General features: G+C 43.8%; 1 protein-coding gene across 27 annotated transcripts in view; it reads left to right on the plus strand.

The window, feature by feature from the left end:
- Window positions 1-19,830, plus strand: part of EVC (EvC ciliary complex subunit 1) — a 103,971-nt gene that overhangs the window by 20,368 nt on the left and 63,773 nt on the right. For all 27 annotated transcript variants that reach the window (XR_015165178.1, XR_015165179.1, XR_015165175.1 and 24 more), the window contains 4 exons: window positions 863-947; window positions 11,039-11,137; window positions 14,027-14,164; window positions 17,752-17,910. Coding sequence is in view for 18 of the 27 variants with exons in the window: in XM_086404847.1 (XP_086260973.1) it covers window positions 863-947; window positions 11,039-11,137; window positions 14,027-14,164; window positions 17,752-17,910 (481 nt within the window). In the remaining 9 variants the exon portion in view is untranslated. The remainder of the gene's footprint in view (window positions 1-862; window positions 948-11,038; window positions 11,138-14,026; window positions 14,165-17,751; window positions 17,911-19,830) is intronic.

The following is a 19,830-nucleotide window of genomic DNA, read 5'->3' on the forward strand; positions in this document are numbered from 1 at the left end:
AAGTGCCCAGTAGCAGTCCACGCTCTAAATTGCCGAAGTGCCCAGTCCAGAGCAGAGTTCAGCACACAGTAATTATTCAGCAAAGGAGTCAGCAGATTTGTGTATTGGTCCTCAGGCCCCTGTCGACTCTGAATTTCTGCAAGTCCCCGCGGGCCTTGGGCGAGATGAACAAGGCACAGCCTGGCTCAGAGCTGGGGAGAGAGCGGGCTCAGAAGATGTTGACCCTGCAGGGGGCCCCAGAAAGGACGGACGCCATTGACTTGGAGCTTTCTTGGCTCCCCCGCCAGGCTGGAAAGGGATATTTCTGAGCATTCAGACGTAGAGAACTCATAATAGCTCAGGTGGGAGTGTAGTATTTAAAACATCTTTGCTTGTGTAGGAGAAAAAGTCAAAGGCCTTTATCTACATGCTGTCACTTATCTGCCCCTATGACCACATGATTGCTACTGGGTTTCTCTGACTGTTGATTTCCTGAGTCAGTTTTCCCATCTGTAAAATGGGCATGAGAATGTGTGCATGATGGCAGAGGGGAAGGATGACACTTGATGCTAGACCTGAAAATGCCCGGGGCGGGGCCAGAGGAAGTGTTCATTTTTCTTACCTTCCATCTGTTCCTGTCTCCGGTCTTTGATTCTCAAGCAGCTGTACCCTTCTGGCCACACGTGGGTTTCAGATGTCTTCTTTGATTTCTCCTCAGCGCCCTGGGTGGCCATGAGGAATCTTAGCACACTGCTGAATTTAACGTCTGCAGTCAGGGTGCACCGTGGCTCCTCCTGAGCAGGGCTGTCCTGATAACTCGGCAACCTCGGGCCCCACTTGAAATCCGCTGAAAGTCTCTTCTGTTCCTCTTTGCATTTTTCAGTGTGGACCTTGACTTGTGTGTCTACAACCTTCACTTAAAAGACCTGCTGCAGTTGGACGCGGCCCTGAGGCAGGAGAAGCACATGGTAGGTGGAGTTCAGGACCCAGAGGCCTGCCCTCCGTGTGTGTGGAGTCCTGGGGACGCTCGGGAAATGGGCATCAGTGACAGCAGAGCCACCGCTGAGTGGGGAGAGAGAGACTAGGCATCCGACCACAAAATGCCTGCAGATGGGGTACAGCACTGTGGGGGTTAAGGGCTTCCCTGGGGGCTCAGTGGTAAAGAGTCCGCCTGCCAATGCAGGAGATGTGGGTTCAATCCCTGGGTCAGGAAGATCCCCTGGAGAAGGAAATGGCAACCCACTCCAGTATTCTTGCCTGGGAAATCCCACGGATGGAGGAGCCTGGCGGGCTACAGTCCATGGGGTTGCAAAAGAGTTGGACACGACTTAATGACTGGGCATGTACACATGTGGGGGTTAAGCAGATGGCTGGGTACCTACTCTCTGGACACACCTCTTGATGGAGACAGAGAACAAAGAGAACAGTATTTTTGGAGGAAGGATAATGGTGATCATAAGATTTAGGATCACTAACTATTGAGCGCTTACTACACACTAAGCCTGGGGCTGTCACACAAGTGGTTATGTTAAACCCCATAAAACCTGGCAAGGTAGGTGCCATTAATATGTCCACTTTACAGATAGGGAAACTGAGGCACAGAGAGGAGATAGGCCCTAAGTCATAAAGTGCTAAGTTGGGGCTGAGATGCGTAGTTGCGTACCTTGTCTGAGTGAAGAGAGGAGAAATCAGAGCCATGGACATCAGGAAACAAGATAGTCTCTGCCAGGCACACATGAATCGATACTGGATCCAAGCCACAGGAAGTCAGAGGAATGAGTCCCACTGCAGTACAGAAGCCCCTGGGCTAGCCAGGCAGCAAGGCCACTCGGGCTAAAAGAGGAATTATCGGGACTTCCCTGGTGACCCAGTGGTTAAGACTCCACCCGCCTACTGCAGGGGGCACCAGTTCGATCACTCCCTGCTCAGGGAACTGGATTCCCACGTGCTGCAACTAAAACCTGGCACAGGCAAATAAAAAAAAATTTTTTTAAGAGGAGGAATCATTTCTCCTTGAGACATATCCTCTGAATTACTGAGTGAGGGAGGAGACCTCCTGAGAAAAGGGATGAGAGAGAAGACCTGTTAGGAAGAGAAGGGGAGGGGTAGATGGAGAGAAAGACAGACAGACATAGATAGGCCCACAGGTGCTCCATTAGAAACTGGGAAAATAAAAGGACATTAAATTGAAGACAAAACAGAAAGAAGTTTTGCTCTATGTAAGCAGAACAATCATCATGATCAGGCCCCAGTATGTGAAACCACGAATCATCCTAGGATTCCAGATTCCTGTGTGGCCCCTGCAGAAGCCCAGGTATGAGACACTCACCCTTCTGAAGTGCAGTCTGCTTTCATCAGTCTCACCTGGTCCTGCTTGGGTGCAGGTGGCCCTGGCAATTCTTTCCAAGGCTCTGCTCCCTGGGGGTGATTGTTTCTGTGCTCAGAGCCCCATCGGGCTGGTGAGGGACATAGTCCTGGCCAGCCTCACCCCTGGAGCAGCCAGCGACTGCCCACAGGGAAGCAGCCTGTTGTCGTGGACAGAGCATTCACCATCACTCATCTGCCCATCTTTCCTGTGGGTAGCCTCTCTACCCTTCTGAGCAGTACCTGCCTTTATGGAGCCTACTGTTCAGGGGACAGATGGCAATCAAAAGACTGCACAAAATGCACAGAGGCAAAAAATATGACAAAGCAAATAAATGATGGAGTACCATGAGAGTGTATAAGAGACGACCTGAGGGTGTGTAGGCTTTGAGGAGGTGATCAGACTTCCATGGAGGGAGACACTTCAACTGGAACTGGGAAAGTTCCAAGAGCACCAGAAACAAGAACTTCCAGATGTTCAAGGTGGTTTTAGAGAAGGCAGAGGAACCAGAGATCAAATCGCCAACATCCTTTGGGTCATCGAAAAAGCAAGAGAGTTCCAGAAAAACATCTACTTCTGCTTTATTGACTATGCCAAAGCCTTTGACTGTGTGGATCACAACAAACTGTGGAAATTCTTCAAGACATGGGAATACCGGACCACCTTACCTGCCTCCTGAGAAATCTGTATGCAGGTCAAGAAGCAACAGTTAGAACTGGACATGGAACAACAGAATGGTTCCAAATTGGAAAAGGAGTACGTCAAGGCTGTATATTGTCACCCTGCTTATTTAACTTCTATGCAGAGTACATCATGAGAAATACCAGGTTAGATGAAGCACAGCCTGGAATCAAGATTGCTAGGAGAAATATCAATAACCTCAGATATGTAGATGACACCACCCTTATGGCAGAAAGTGAAGAGAAACTAAAGAGCTTGTTGATGAAAATGAAAGAGGAGAGTGAAAAAGCTAGCTTAAAACTCAACATTCAAAAATGAAGATCGTGGTATCTGATGCCATCACTTCATGGCAAATAGATGGGGAAACAATGGAAACAGTGACAGACTATATTTGGGGGGCTCCAAAATGACTGCAGATGGTGACTGCAGCCATGAAATTAAAAGACACTTGCTCCTTGGAAGGAAAGCTATGACCAACCTAGATAGCATATTAAAAAGCAGAGACATTACTTTGCCAACAAAGGTCCGTCTAGTCAAGGCTATGGTTTTTCCAGGGGTCATGTATGGATGTGAGAGTTGGACCATAAAGAAAGCTGAGTGCTGAAGAATTGATGCTTATGAATTGTGATGTTGGAGAAGACTCTTGAGAGTCCCTTGGACTGCAAGGAGATCAAACTAGTCAATCGTAAAGGAAATCAGTCCTGAATATTCATTGGAAGGACTGATGCTGAAACTGAAACTCCAGTACTTTGGCCACCTGATGCGAAGAACAGGCTCATTGGAAAAGACCCTGATGCTGGGAAAGATTGAAAGCTGGAGGAGAAGGGGATGACAGAGGATGAGATGGTTGGATGGCATCACTGACTCGATGCACATGAGTTTGAGCAAGCTCTGGGAGTTGGTGATTGACAGGGAAGTCTGGCATGCTGCAGTCCATGGGGTCAGAAAAATTCAGACATGACTGAGCGACTGAACTGAAGAGTCAGAAACTTGGGTTCTAATCTACCCTTTGACACTTATCAGCTGTGTTACTGTGGCTAAGTTACTTTCCCTCTCTGGGCCACTTTAGGATAGGTGTGAAAATAATATACTTCCAGCTCTTACTCTATGGAATTATGGAGTTAAGTTGTCCCACTTTGAAAAGTCTCTGTGGATACATATATCTATGGCTGATTCATGTTGGTGTTTGGCAGAAGCCAGCACAATATTATAAAGTAATTATCCTCCCGTTAAAAATAAAAGAAAATTAAAAAAACACATAGAAAAGAAAAGTCTCTGTGGGCAAAGCTCTGGGCTCTTTGGGGATGTGTAACCAGCATCATTACAGCACTGTTTATGAAGCATTGATACTCTGCTGGGCTAAACACTTTAAATGTCTGATCTCATGGAAACCTCACTGCTGTTTTACTCATGAAGAACCTGAGGCTCAGAGATGTCAATTAGTTGCCCAAAATCACATAGCTGGTAAATGGCAGAGTCAGAACCCAAATGAGGTTTGTTTGAGTACAAAGCCTGTGTATCCTCAGAGCCCAGAACAATGCCCTGCATAGAGTAGGTGCTCAGTAGAAATGTGTCTGGCTGAAATCAACATCACGCTGGAAGAAGTGCTTTCTAAGCCTGGCCTTTCATTCTCTGCAGGGCATATCTTCATGTGTGAGGACCTAGAGAAACACAGGGAGGAGGAGAGAGCCATGTTATACAAAGACTTCAAATTTTGTTCCTCTGGTAGAGATTTGTTATCACAAGTCAGATTTCAGAAGTGACTCAGACCAGAAGCTTAGAGCTCCCTGGCAGCCCTTGAGGAAGACAGGGTGCTGACTTGTCTAGGAGGTGGAGTTGTCATCTTTAAGAGCAGAATGGGAGAGACAAAAATAGATTAGGGTCTGTGGGAAGGGGGTGGCTACTGTCAGATGAGCAGTAGGACTGGGGGTTTCTCCTAGTGCTGGAAGATTCTCTAACTTGTTTGTGGCAGTGGTTATAGGAATCTATTGTTGTTCAGTCACTAAGTCATGGCAGACTCTTTTGCGACCCCATGGACTGTAGCATACCAAGCTCCTCTGTTCATGGGATTTCCCAGGCAAGAATACTGGAGTAGGTTGCCATTTCCTTCTCCAGGGAATCTTCCCAATCCTGGGACTGAAACCAGGTATTGGCAAGTAGATTCTTTACCACTGAGCCATCTGGGAAGCGCATAGGAATACATGAGGTAAAATTGCATAAAACCACAAACACACATACACACACAAATGAAAGCCTGCAAAAATGAATAGAAAATGAGTAAGGTCGGTTAACTGTACTGGACTTATGTCGATTTCCAGGTTTGATATGACATTAATACCACAGTGATGTAAAATAGCAGACCTGGGGGTAAAGCACGCAGAACTCTACTGTTCTTGCACCTTCCTCTAAGTCCATAATTATTCTAAATTGAAAAAGTTTTTAAAATTTAAGGAAGTGGGACAAAACCAATAAACATTACTGTTTCGGTTTGGGGTCAAAAAGAAAATAGATTTGAGATGGACATCCTGAGAAAAGAATGTTACTTTACATAGCCTTAGACTTCAGTGGGTAAAAAGCCAGGCCAACTTTTATCTTCTTAGAGCTTATTAGTATTGGCAAGCATAATGAGGCCACAAAAGAAGTCCCAATAAATTTAAGGGCAAACTCATATCAAGCATCTTTTCCAACCACAGTGGTACGAAACCAGAAATCAGTTATAGGCATACGTTGGAGATATTGCAGGTTTGGTTTCAAATGACTGCGGTAAAGTGAATATCATAGTAAAGTGAGTCACGTGAGCTTTTGGTTTCCCAGTGCATATGAAAGTTATAGTTACACTGTACTGTTGTCTATTAAGTGTGCAATGCATATCTAAGAGAACAATATGCAATCTTAATTTTAAAATAGTTTGCTATTTGAAAATGCTGACCATCATCTGTGCCTTCAGCAAAGTGTAATCTTTTTGCTGGTGGAGGATTTGAAATATTGCAAGACTTACCCAAATGTGACACAGAGCCACAAAGTGAGGTAATGCTGCTAGAAAAGTGATGATGAAATACTTGCTCAACACATGGTTGGTACCTTTGATTTATAAAAATGAAATGTCTGCAAAGTGCGGTTAAAGCAGAGTTCAATAACACTAGGGATACCCGTACAGGAAGAAAACTGGGAAAATCACAAATACGTGAATATTAAATAATGTGCTACTGAACAACCAATGAACCAATGAAGAAATCAAAGGAGAAATTGAAAACTATTTTGAGACAAATAAAAGTGGAAATAAAACTTACCAAAATCTGTGGAATGCAGCGTAAGCAGTTCCTAGGGGGAAATTCATAGCCATCCAGGCTTACCTCAGAAAATAAGAAAAATCTCAGATGAACAATCTAACTTTACACCTGTAGGAACTAGAAGAAGAAAGAGAGAAGCCCAGAGTTAGTAGAAGGAAGGAAAATAACAAAGTTCACAGTGGAAATAAATGAAATAGAGACTAAAAAAGTAAGCATTGAAAAGATCAACGAAGCAATGTCTGGTTCTTTTAAAAGATAAACAAAATTGACAAATCTCCTGATCAAAAAAGAAGGATCAATGGCTTCACTGGTAAATTCTACCAAACACTTAAAGAAGATTTAATACCTAAAATACTCTTCCAAAATACTGAAGAGGATGGGATGCTTCCAAACTCATTTCACTAGGCCAGCATTTCCCTGATACCAAAACCAGATAGATTCCTGGAAAAAAAAAAATACAGACTGCCATCTCAGGTAAAAACAGATGCAAAAATTCTCAACAGAATATTAGCAAATCAAATTTAGCAGCAGATTGAAAGGGTTATAGCTTCCCTGGTGGCTCAGATGGTAAAGAATCTGCGTGCAGTGCAGGAGACCCAGGTTCAAACCTTGAATCAGGAATATCCCCTGGAAAAGGGAATGGCTACCCACTCCAGTATTCTTGCTTTGAGAATTCCATGGACAGAGAAGCCTGGCTGGCCCCAGTCCCTGGAGTCACAAAGAATCAGACAGGACTGAGCAACTAACACTTTCACTTTTTAACACCATAATTAAGTGGGATTTAGTCCAGAAATGCAAGGAAGGTTCAACATCCACAAATCAATCAACATGATACACCACATTAACAAAATGAAGGATAAAGATCATATGATCATCTCAAAGCAGAAAAAGCACTTAACAAAATTCAACATGTATTTATGATAAAATCTCTCAACAAAGTAGGCATGGAGAGAATGTACCTTAATGTAATAAAGGCCATACATGACAAACCCACAACTAACATCATACTCAACAGTGAGAAGCTAAAAACTTTGCCTCTAAGATCGGGAACAATACACGTACGCCCACTCTTGCCACTTTTATCCACCATTGTACTGGAATTTCTAGGGAAGTTAGACAAAAAAAAGAAATAAACAGAATCCAAAATGGAAAGGAAGAAGTAAAGACTCTTTTCAAAATACCTGATTTTATACATAGAAAAGACTTTACAGAAAACTATTAGAACTAATGAATTCCATGAAGTTGCAGGGTACAAAATCAACATACAAAAATCTGCCCTGTTTCTATACACGAAAAACAAACCAACAGGAAGAGAAGTTAAGAAAACAATCCCATTTACAATTGCATCAAAAAGAATAAGATACCAAGGAATAAATTTAACCAAGGAGGTGAAAGTCCTGTATACTGAAAACTTAAGACTTTGATGAAAGAAATCAAGGCAGACACAAATAAATGGAAAGATATTCCATGCTCATGTATTGAAAGAATTACTATTGTTAAAATATCTGTATTACTGAAAGCAATCTACAGATTCAGTGCAGTCCCTATCAAAATCTGAATGGTATTTTTCAAATAGAACAACAACAAAAATCCTAAAATTTGTATGGACACATGAGACCCCCAAATAGCCAAAGCAATCTTCAGAAAGAACAAAGCTGGTTATGTCAATTACTTCTCAAAAAAAAAAGATGCCTTGCTTTATAAATATGTCTAACTGACCTTTGACAGAGGTGTAAGGCAGTTCAGTGGAGGAATGTTAATCTTTTCAATGAATTACCTGCAGTTGAGTATTCATAAGTAAACCAAAATGAACCTCAAGCTAAACCTCATACCTCATGCAAAAATTAACTAAAAATGGCTCATGTACTTTAAAGTATAAAACTGTAAATCTTTTTTTAAAAAAAGGAGGAAGATCTTTGGGATCTAAACAAAGGGTTCTTAGATTAACACTGATATTATGATCCATAAAAGGGAAAACTAATAAATTGAAACTCATCAAAATAAACTTCTGCTCTGCAAAATACCCTGTTGAGAGGATGAAAACACTGAGGCAATATTTTGCAAACCACATTCTAAAAAAGAACTAGCAATGGAGAATGAAATGGCAACCCACTCCAGTGGTCTTGCCTGGAGAATCCCAGGGACGGGGGAGCCTGATGGGCTGCCATCTATAGGGTTGCACAGAGTTGGACACAACTGAAGCGATTTAACAGCAGCAGCAGCAGCAGCAGCAGCAGTACCTACAATATATAAGGAACTCTCAAGCCTCAATAGAAATAATAAAGAATCCAATTGGAACATGGGCAAAATACATGAACAGATATTTCACCAAAAAGAATATACGGCTGACAGGTAAACACACATAGAAGCACATGAAAAGATGTTCAACATCATTAAGCCATTGTTGTTGTTCAGTCATTCAGTCGTGACCTACTCTTTGTGGCCTTGTGGTCTGCGGCACATCAAGCTTCCCTGTCCTTCACCATCACTGAAGCTTGCTCAAACTCATGTCCACTGAGTCAGTGATGCGATTCAACCATCTCATCCTCTGTCATTCCCTTAAGCCATTCAGTTCATTTCAGTTCAGTTCACTCAGTCATGTCCGACTCTTTGCGACCCCATGAACTGCAGCACGCCAGGCCTCCCTGTCCATCACCAACTCTCGGAGTTCACTCAAACTCACATCCATCGAGTCGGTGATGCCATCCACCTATCTCATCCTCTGTTGTCTCCTTCTTCTCCTGCCCCTAGTCCCTCCCAGCATCAGAGTCTTTTCCAACGAGTCAACTCTTTTCATAATGGCCAAAGTACTGGAGTTTCAGCTTTAGCATCATTCCTTCCAAAGAAATCCCAGGACTGATCTCCTTTAGGATGGACTGGTTGGATCTCCTTGCAGTCCAAGGGACTGTCAAGAGTCTTTCCCAACACCACAGTTAAAAATCATCAATTCTTCGGCACTCAGCTTTCTTCACAGTCCAACTCTCACATCCATACATGACTACTGGAAAAACCATAGCCTTGACTAGATGGACCTTTGTTGGCAAAGTAATGTCTCTGCTTTTGAATATTCTATCCAGGTTGGTCATAACTTTCCTTCCAAGGAGTAAGTGTCTTTTAATTTTATGGCCACAATCACCATCTGTAGTGATTTTGGAGCCCCAAAAAATAAAGTCTGACACTGTTTCCACTGTTTCCCCATCTATTTCCCATGAAGTGATGGGACCAGATGCCATGATCTTCGTTTTCTGAATGTTGAGCTTTAAGCCAACTTTTTCACTCTCCTCTTTCACTTTCATCAAGAGGCTTTTTAGTTTTTCTTCACTTTCTGCCATAAGGGTGGTGTCATCTGCATATCTGAGGTGATTGATATTTCTCCTGGCAATCTTGATTCCAGCTTGTGCTTCCTCCAGCCCAGTGTTTCTCATGATGTACTCTGCATAGAAGTTAAATAAGCAGGGTGACAATCAGATCAGATCAGATCAGTCACTCAGTCGTGTCTATCTAGGTTGGTCATAACTTTCCTTCCAAGGAGTAAGCATCTTTTAATTTCATGGCTGCAGTCACCATCTGCAGTGATTTTGGAGCCCAAAAAATAAAGTCTGACACTGTTTCCACTGTTTCCCCACAATGCTGCTGCTACTGCTGCTAAGTCGCTTCAGTCGTGTCTGACTCTGTGCGACCCCATGGACTGCAGCCTACTAGGCTCCCCCGTCCCTGGGATTCTCCAGGCAAGAACACTGGAGTGGGTTGCCATTTCCTTCTTCAATGCATGAAAGTGGAAAGTGAAAGTGAAGTCGCTCAGTCGTGTCCTACTCTTAGCGACCCCATGGACTGCAGCCTACCAGGCTCCTCCATCCATGGGATTCTCCAGGCAAGAGTACTGGAGTGGGGTGCCATTGCCTTCTCCTTTCCCCACAATAGGGAAATGCAAATTAAAACCACATGAGATGTGACTGCATACCTATCAAGATGGCTAAAATAAAAACAGCAGCAACACCAAATGCTGGTGAGGATGTGATGAACCTGGATCACTAATACATTGCTGGTAGGAGTATAAAAGCCCACTCCAGAAAACAGGCAGTTTTTCATAAAATTGAACATGCAGTTAGCAGAAGAACCAGCAACTGTACTCTTGGACATTCATCCCAGAAAAACTTATGTTCACTCAAAAGTCTCTATGTGAATGTTCAAAGCAGCTTTATTCAGAATAACCCCAGACGGGAAAGACTCAGATGTCCTACAATCGGCGAATGACTAAACAAACTGTGAAGACAGCACCCTTGGACTTGCCAAGGTGTCCCTGCCTCTGGAGGGCCCTTCTTGATTTAAAGGACACCTCCATCCATTGAGACAGGGAGCCGGAGTGGATGACTTTACACATCTTAATTTCTTACAAGTGTTCTTCTGATTGTTTCCACAGAGAAGCAACTCCCCCTTTTCCTTGTCTGTTTTCTTCACTCATGGAAATGGGGAAAGTGGGGGGTTTCCCAAAGAGTAGGCTCCTTATAAATATGTGCGGGAGAGATGAGGCATTTTTCTTTAGAAGCTTCATGAAAACACAGTTCATTATAGACCACTGTCATGGTTTTAAATCTGATGGTCTTTTCCTAGAGCAAAAATTATGGGGGGAAGTGGAGAAAGAAGGTGGTAGGAGAAAAAGGAAGGAAGGGTGAAGATACCATTATTTAAATCTTTCTTGTTTTGTTTCCCTTTTTGGCAATAGATGTTTATTCAAATTTTTAAAATGTGCCTCCTTGACCTTCTCCCTAAAAAGAAGTCTGATGATGAATTATACCAGAAGATTCTTTCAAAGCAAGAAAATGTAAGTCTTCAACCTATATTGCAAAGTAACTTAAAAATAGTTTATTAAGATATATAAAACATAATATCATAGGAAAGTATCTTTTATGTATAAAAATACTTTATTACAACATACAGTTTTCAACACAATATAATGGTATATAAAGCTATAGGTATAAATATAAAGATAACAATATATATTATTAAAATATGGAAAAATACTGGAAGTAGGAAAAAAGAATGTCAGTCATATCCAGTACTCAAAGAGAACCACTATTGATGTTATTTTCTGTACAGTTTGGGGGAATTTTAAAATACATACTTGGTTTATTAGTTACAACTCTTAACACCACTTTGCATTCTTCTCGCCTTCTATACAACCTTTATATTGTTTTATGCACAGCAAAACGAATCAGGGCAGTAGAGGTTGATACCATGGTCTGTCTTTCACAAACTCTCAGAATGCTAGGTTTTTCATTTGTGCCATGGGATAGTAATTCCTGTCCTACAGGATTACAGAAAGGAGAAGAGAGTTGTGTATGAGACATGTAGCAAAATAGCAGCTCAGTTCAGTTCAGTCGCTCAGTCATGTCTGACTCTTTGTGACCCCATGGACTATAGCATGCCAGGCCTCCCTGTCCATCACCAACTCCCAGGGTTTACCCAAATTCATGCCCATTGAATTGGTGATGCCATCCAACCATCTCATCCTCTGTCGTCCCCTTCTCCTCCTGCCTTCAATTTTATCCAGCATCAGGGTCTTTTCAAATGAGTCACCTCTTCACATCAGGTGGCCAAAGTATTGGAGTTTCAGCTTCAACATCAGTCCTTCCAATGAACACTCAGTAGCAGCTAGACACTGATTATATGATCTTTGCCATCATCATCAATATCATTGCCATTATTATCATAATAATAGCATCACTATCATCAATGTCTCCATCACCAGCACCATCTTTGTTATTGTCATAATCATTCTTATGATGACCATCACCACCGTTATCATTATCTTCATTGTCATTCTTATCACTGTCAGCACCACCACCGTCACCATGCTTCTCCTCATTTCCAAAAGCACTACCAACATTTCATCATCACCACCACCGTGTTGACATCACTCTTATTACTCCCATCACCAGCATCATCTGCGTCATTATCATCTTCATCACTGTGACCATCACCCCCTCCACCATCATCCTCATCATCGTCACTCCATCATTGTCATCACCCTCACTGCCGCCATCACCATTATCTTCATCACGGTCACCATTGTCATCCTTAGCACCACCACCATGAGGTTCGGGAGACTGGGAAAGAATGTTTCGTCTTCATTCCTCTGGATTCCATGTGGGAGGATCCATCACTACCTCCCAAGGAAAAGGCAGACCATCTTCATTTTTCTTGTCATCATCCTGGGTACCACCACCATTGTGATCATCAGGCAGTGCACACAGGGCTTTACATGTAATCTTCACAGCAGCCCTGTGAGTGGCCATCATTATTTTTGTTTACAGCTGAGGAAGTTGAGGTTCAATGAGTCTAAATGACTCTCCAACAACAAAAAATATTGATTATGTGGTGATACTTGCAGTTATATGAGTAATGAAACAATGTCGTATGTCATATAGCAAGAATAAGAGCTTTGGTGTCTGCAGGTCTGGGATCAAATCTCACCTCTACCACTTACAGAGCATTTTAATTATTATAGTGGCTACTATTCACTGAATGTCATCTGTCTGAGGACTTTAAATGCATTCTTTCCTTTAATATTGACAGCAGCCTTAGAACCTCTGTATGAGGATGAGAAGTACCCAGAAATGGCAGCTGCTTTGGAGAGAAGCAGATAATGCATGCAGTTGGAAGAGTGGGTCTCTGGAGTCCATGGGCCTAAGGGACCTAACCTAGCATACCGCTTCCTACTGGGGAACTTTGGACAAGATATCTCAACTTCCCATAGATGAGTTTCCTCAGCTAGAAAGGAACCCTCATTTCTTTCTGGTAGAGTTACTGTAGAGAATTAGAAGCCACATATGACTTCCACTTGGACAATCAACAGCAGTTTTCCTAATGAACCTGAACCCACACCAGTGAACACAGGTCTGGAGAAAACAGAACTGCCACCCACATTCTATGTGGGGTTTTGAAAGACTCCATACATAGACTTCTCCTTTTCCTTCTAAGATCTGATTTAATTAAGAGAGTGTTGGGGAGACATATATACAAATGTCAGCTTAATTACTGAGAGGAACCTGCTTGCAGGGTGTGACTTAGATATATAGCAATCATGGCTTCCTAACGCTGAATCCGGGATTAACTAAATTGCTTACCTAAATCACTTACTGGCAAAGCTGGGCCACCTCAGACCTCCCCACACACAAGAGGGACCCTTGCTTCCCAGCTCACTCTAGACTGAAGCCACACCAGGGTGGTGGCCTCCCCTGAATGGTCTGTCCCAAAGAGGATGAGGCTGGGCAAGCTAGGCGCTGTGCTCACTTCCTGCTTTTGAACCACCAATCAAATACATATCACTTCCTCCCTGGGGTGTACTAAGTAATCCTTCCCCATGGAAACCAGAGGAGTGGAGAGGAAATATTCCATCCCAACACTCCAGAGTACCATGACATGTTCCTGGAACTTCATCAAGATTGGAAGATACTTTTCATTGTTTTTAAAGTATGGCCTATTTTGGGGGAGGGTGAGGAAAATACAGAAGAAAATACATAATCCAGTATTCCTGAGGCTGTACATTTAATGAGAAAAATAGATTTTTTTCATCAATCCTTCAGTAGGACAATACCCAGAGCATTAATTATCATAAGAAATTTTTTATGATAATGTGGTAAAAAATTAAAAGCATTTCTTCTCTAGAATTTAAGATACATTTTCTTTGTCTTTTTCTTTTTTTCTCCAGGATTTGGAGGAATTAGAAAAGAGACTTCAGGTCAAGCTGTCAAACACAGAGATGTTGGGTGGCGGTGACTCCGAATACATCACCCTGGCAGATGTGGAAAAGAAGGAAAGAGAATATTCTGAGCAGCTAATAGCTAATGTATGTGGTGGATTTTCTTTCCCCTATAAAAAGCATGGTTTCTGGGACAGTTCATTTGGCAAGATTAAAGAGCTGGTACCTAGAAGCATGTTTAATACTCAAATTCTCTGTTGTATTTGAGTATTAAATATACCCTGGAGCCAAGGATCCCATTTCTGAAGTTAAGCGATAGAGAAGGTATAATTAAGGGGCCAAGATTTACTGAGGGAGTCTTTTTTTTTTCCTTTAATGAATTCTCCTTGTTTAAATTTTAGATGGATCTTTTTATCATTCAAAGCAAATATCGTCCTAACCCTCTGTGACATTACTGCCCTGTGGGTTAGAGCAGATGCCAGCTGCTAACTGCTCAAACTCCAGGCATCACTAATAAAAGCATGTTTTAAATTCCAAAGAGGATGAATGGTTTAGTCACTAAGTTGTGTCCAACTCTTGCAATTCCATGGACTGTAGCCTGCCAGGGTCCTCTGTCCATGGGATTCTCCAGGCAAGACTACTGGAGTAGGTTGCCATTTCCTTCTCCAGGGGATCTTCCCAACCCAGGAATTGAACCCAGGTCTCCTGAATTGCAGGCAGATTCTTTATGGATTGAGCTATGAGGATGGCTCAACCATCCTCAAGAGGATGGCTTCCCTCAAATTCTCTTTTTTGCTTTGACATTCTACTACCCACTGTTCACATATTCTGAATTAAACAAATATTTCCTTGGCACCCAGGTGTTATGCTGGACACTAGAAATTTACAATGAACTTAGACCTGGCCCTTGTGGGAAGATGCTCAGGCCAGTCTGGTGGGGGTACCAATAGGTGAGCAGGTGAGGACTTTGTGGCTTACAGGGACCATGATAGATGGATATATGGGAAGCCTGAGGTACAGTGCAGGGAGCAATTCATTTTACTCTCTAGAGTTAGGAAAGTCTGAATAGAAGAAAGAGCCATGATGAGGTTTTGGGGGAAGTGTGGATGGATGCTGTCCAGTGGGTGGGCAGAGAAGGGAGCCAGGGCAGGAAGCAGGCTGAGCAAGATAAAGCCAGAGGTCTTCCCTGAGGGCTTTCATCTCATGCCAAGGAGACGGGAGTCACTGAAGTGGCAGAGGGTGGCTTGGTTCATTCTGTTTTAGAAGCACTGCTTAGGCTGCTGAACAGAGGGTCGTTAGGAGTTTGGGGGCTAATCCAGTAGGAATTTCAGGAAAGCATTTGCAGTAGGGATGGAGAGGTAAGAAAAAGTGGGAGAGCTGAGAGGGTTGTGTCTGAGGAGGTGATGGTGGGAAGAAGAGGGTGTAGAGCGTCAGGTCTATGGAAATAAAGACCCCAGTATGACAGGAAGTCAGGAGGGAAAATGCTGAATGTGGCTTGATACCTTGAGTTGGAGATGCCTGGAGATGGAGCGTCTCCACTGAGCTCAGGTAAGTAGGAGCACACGGAGAACAAGGATGTCCGAGATGAGAAAGCTCAGGGAGGGTGCTTAACCCAGATTCCAGCGGTCCGTGGTCTCCCCAGAGCAGTGGAACATCTTGTCCTTGTCTGACCATTTCAAGCAGAGGATTGATAGTTCTCAGGAGATTCTCTAACATATTGGCAGCATCCAATAATGGAGATGCCCCTGGCCCAGGAGTACCGGGAAGCCTGGCATGCTGCAGTCCACGGGGTCCAAAGAGCTGGATACGACTGAGCGGCTGAACAACAAAATTGGTATCATCCAATAACAGAGATGCCTGTGGTCCAGAAGTGCATGTAGAAGGGGTAGTAAAAAGCCTTATGCCAAATCTTGGATCCTGCGAGCATTGAAGGAGCAAGATTCAAGAAGAATCAAAACAAGAAGCAGAGTCTAGACCTTGAAGAACCAGGAGAAAATCATGTCATGGATGCTAAGGGAATTATGAGTTTTTCAGAACAATGGAGTGGGCATCCTGGTTCTCTGAGATAGGAAGAGAAGATGCAGAGCTGCCTCTTCTGGGACGTAGAACTCTGTTTCCAGATGTGCGGGAATTCACAGATGATAATCCACCTTCATCCTCTGTTGTAGATGCTTGGATGGCATCACCAACTCAATCAACGTGAGTCTGAGTAAACTGCGGGAGTTGGTGACGGACAGGGAGGCCAGGTGTGCTGCAGTTCATGGGGTTGCAAAGAGTCGGACACGACTGAGTGACTGAACTGAATTGAGTCCACCTTCTGGGATAGCGGTTGGAAAGGAGGTCATCTGATGGGATGAGAAGGGCAAGAGCAGGGTGTGAATGTGAGTGAGGAGGTGACGGGGGTCTATAAAGGGTCTGCTGAGCTACCATGAGGCCCGGGAGATGGGAGACAAAATTTTCAAAGAGGTGCCAGTTCTTACAGGTCTAGGCTTTCTCCTGGCCATGCCCAGGAGAGATGGCTGGTTTGATTGACTCAGAGTTTCAGGTCTCCATCTGTCTGTACCCATAGCAGCAAGATCAGCATGGACTTCTGATACCACTAAGCTCTGACTCTCCCATGTGCTGCTGAGCGAGAAATGTCCATCTTGGCATCTGAGGGGTGGAGCCAAGCTAGAGAAAACCACCGCCGTGGGAGCTGAAGGGACCTGAATCCAATCCCCCTCTTCCTCTTGACTCTTGGCCAGTGACCTAACTACCTGAGCCTGTTTCTTGTCCTTCCAATACATATTTTATCTAGAAATGAGATGTGTGACACGTGGAGCCTGGCATATAACCTGCATGCCATAAAGAAAAGTTGTTATGACTCCAGATGTCATTCTTTGAGCTCTGGGAGGCTGCAGTGACAAAAATTTAGCCCTCAACACTAAACCACTTGGAGATTTCCTGCTCTGCTCTCAGTAAGATGGGGAGAAAAGTGTTAGTTGCTCAGTCGTGTATGACCCTTTGTGACCCAATGGACTGTAGCCCACCAGGCTCCCCTGTCCATGGAATTCTCCAAGCAAGAATACTGGACTGGGTTGCCGTGCCCTCCTCCAGGGCAACCTCCAGGGCAACCTCCCCTCCCAACCCAGGTCACCTGCATTGCAGGCAGATTCTTTACAGTCTGAGCCACCAGGGAAGCCCAAGGTTGAGGAAAGGGGAAAAGATTGGAAAGCAAAATGTTTTTATGGTTATCATCGTCTCTGCCATACTGTTCTTTTGTACTTTTAGGGCAATAATTAATATTTAAATGGCCATCCATGCTTTTATTTCCAGGATGGATTTAATCCCTTTTAAAGATCCGGAAGCTTCCAGGAGGACACTGTTGAATTTCATGAGCCCCTCCCCTCCCCTCCCCATCCCAGGCAGCAATCACAGGCTGTTTTTCTTAAGCAGCTGTCTTTCAGCTGCTTAAGCTGGGGAATCTCATTGTGTTTTCCTTCCTTATCAGCCATACACTGGTGTTTGCTGAAAAGCTGCCTTGAAACTGACTGGCACTCACAAAAGAACGAGGAGGAACTTCTGGAGAATGTGATTGTTGCCAAGATAACTTGCTCCGACTTGTGGAAGTGTTTAGAATCTGAGTTTGTGATAAGGGGTGAATAGTAATGCTCAAGCCTGAACCAGACAGCTTTATACCTTTCTTAAATAAGTTTTCTCTCCCCCACCTCTTGCTTCTCATTCTCATTTCACAGATGGAAGCTTTCTGGAAACAGATGGAAAACATCCAGCACTTTCTGGTGGACCAGTTTAAGTGTTCCAGCTCCAAAGCCCGACAGCTCATGATGACTCTGACAGAAAGAATGATTGCAGCTGAAGGGCTGTTGCGTGATTCTCAGGATTTGCAGGCTCTGGTAATACTGGAAGGGGCAGGGAGGGAACGTGATATTCAGACTAGATATATGGAATCAGAAGCTTGGAGGGCTGCAGGGATAATTAAGTTCCACACCCGTGTACTGTAGATGGGGATACAGAAGCCAGAGAAAAGCAGTGCATCCATTTGTCCATCTATCCATCCATCAGGCATTTATCTATCCATCTGTCTATCCATCCATCTGTCCATCTGTCCATCAGTCACAGAGATCTGTACATCTCTCCATCCATTCATCCATCCATCCATTCATCCATCCGTCCATTCCATTAATAGAAAAGCCTGCCAGCTCCATGTCACTACAGCATGGAACATTGGTTCTCAATTCTGGCTGCACATTGAGGTTATCTGAGGAGGTTGAAAAAGTACTGCTGTTTAAATCCAAGATGGGTCCCTCTCCCAGAGATTCTGACTTAATCAGTCTAGGATTTTTAAGGTTCCAGCTGACCACAATGAGCAATCAAAATTGACGCCCACTGGTGGATGGAGCTTTGCGTAGCTCTCCTGATGGCCCCATGTATCATCACCAAGGGAGCTTAAAATAATGCCTGTGCCCCAGGCCTTTTGCACAGAAATCCAGTCTGATTGGTCTGAAGTGAAGGTTCTGGCATTGCCAGTTTTAAACCCCCTGCCCCAACGATTCTCATGTGTAACTGGGAATACCAACCACTGGTTCAGAGGAATCCACAAATCCAAATCCAACTTTAAATCTAAGCTTACCCAGTTGAAGCTGTGTGATCTTGAATCAGTTACTTAACCCCTCTGAGCTTTGATTACTGATAAAAAAAATTCCATCCCAGGAGTTGCTGCAGGCAGGGCCCTGGGAAATGCTAAGAAACTCATAGTCACCATGGGGTTTTGCCCTGGAAGTTTTGGACTAGCCTGGCTGTATGTAAAGCCCAGGACACTATGCACCTATTAACCCTTTCTCTGACCTTGAGAACTCATAAGCTCAGACCCATGCACCCACCCAGGTCACACCTGACTCAGAAACCTGCAGCAGCCGCCCTGCCCTCAGCCCAAAGACTCAGCTCCTCAGAGAGGAGATGGTCCTGTCGAATCGAGAGGTTCCTGCTGCTTCTGCACAAACCGCTCTGTTCCTCAAAGTGTGGTCCACAGACCGGCAGCATCTGCATCGCCTGAGAGCTGGTTAGAAATGCAGAATCTTGTCCCCCTCCCGAATCAGGGTCTGCATTATAACAAATTCCCAGCTGCACGGAGCTGTTTGAGAACTTTCTCTGCTTTTGCTTATCATGTACACGTTGTTTCTTTTCTCTCCTCTGCACTGCTGAAAGATAGACACAGATATTTCATTCCCAGTGAGCAGAGGGACCAGCCAAGCAACGCACCTGGGACCCCTATACTGTCTAATAACATCCCTCAGCCTGTGCCCCAAACTTCCTGGTTTGCTGTCCAAGCCCCTTTGAATTGGACTTTAATTTGATAAGGCTGCCGATATGAATGCTCATCAAAGGAGAAAGATTTTTTTCCTTTTACTCTTTTTTCTTTGTATTTAATTATTATTCCATCAGCAGGATATTGATGCCGGGGGGAAAAAATGGTATCCTTAGCTGACACTGGCCCAAATATTAGCCAGTCACTCCAGAGAGGAAGAAGGGGAAGAATTTTCTCCAGGTTATCAGTAGGTCCTTCCTTCAGTCAGCATTTCATGAGCACCTACTGTGTGCCACATCCTGTTACAGAAACCGTGCTGCAGACTTGAGCTAGAATCCTGACCCATTCCACAGTTGCCTGTTATTAGCCGTGCGACATTGGGCAGGTAACTTAACCTCTCTGGGACTCAGTTTCATCATCTGTAAAATGGGAATCCAAATAGCATCAGCTCTGAGAGTGTTAGAAAGCGGATAACAGGTAACGCCTTTACAACAGAGCCTGACCCAGT

This window comes from Bos grunniens, chromosome 6 (assembly GCF_055505025.1).
Source record: "Bos grunniens cultivar Pamir isolate PY7600 chromosome 6, Bosgru_T2T1.0, whole genome shotgun sequence".
NCBI lineage: Eukaryota > Metazoa > Chordata > Mammalia > Artiodactyla > Bovidae > Bos > Bos grunniens.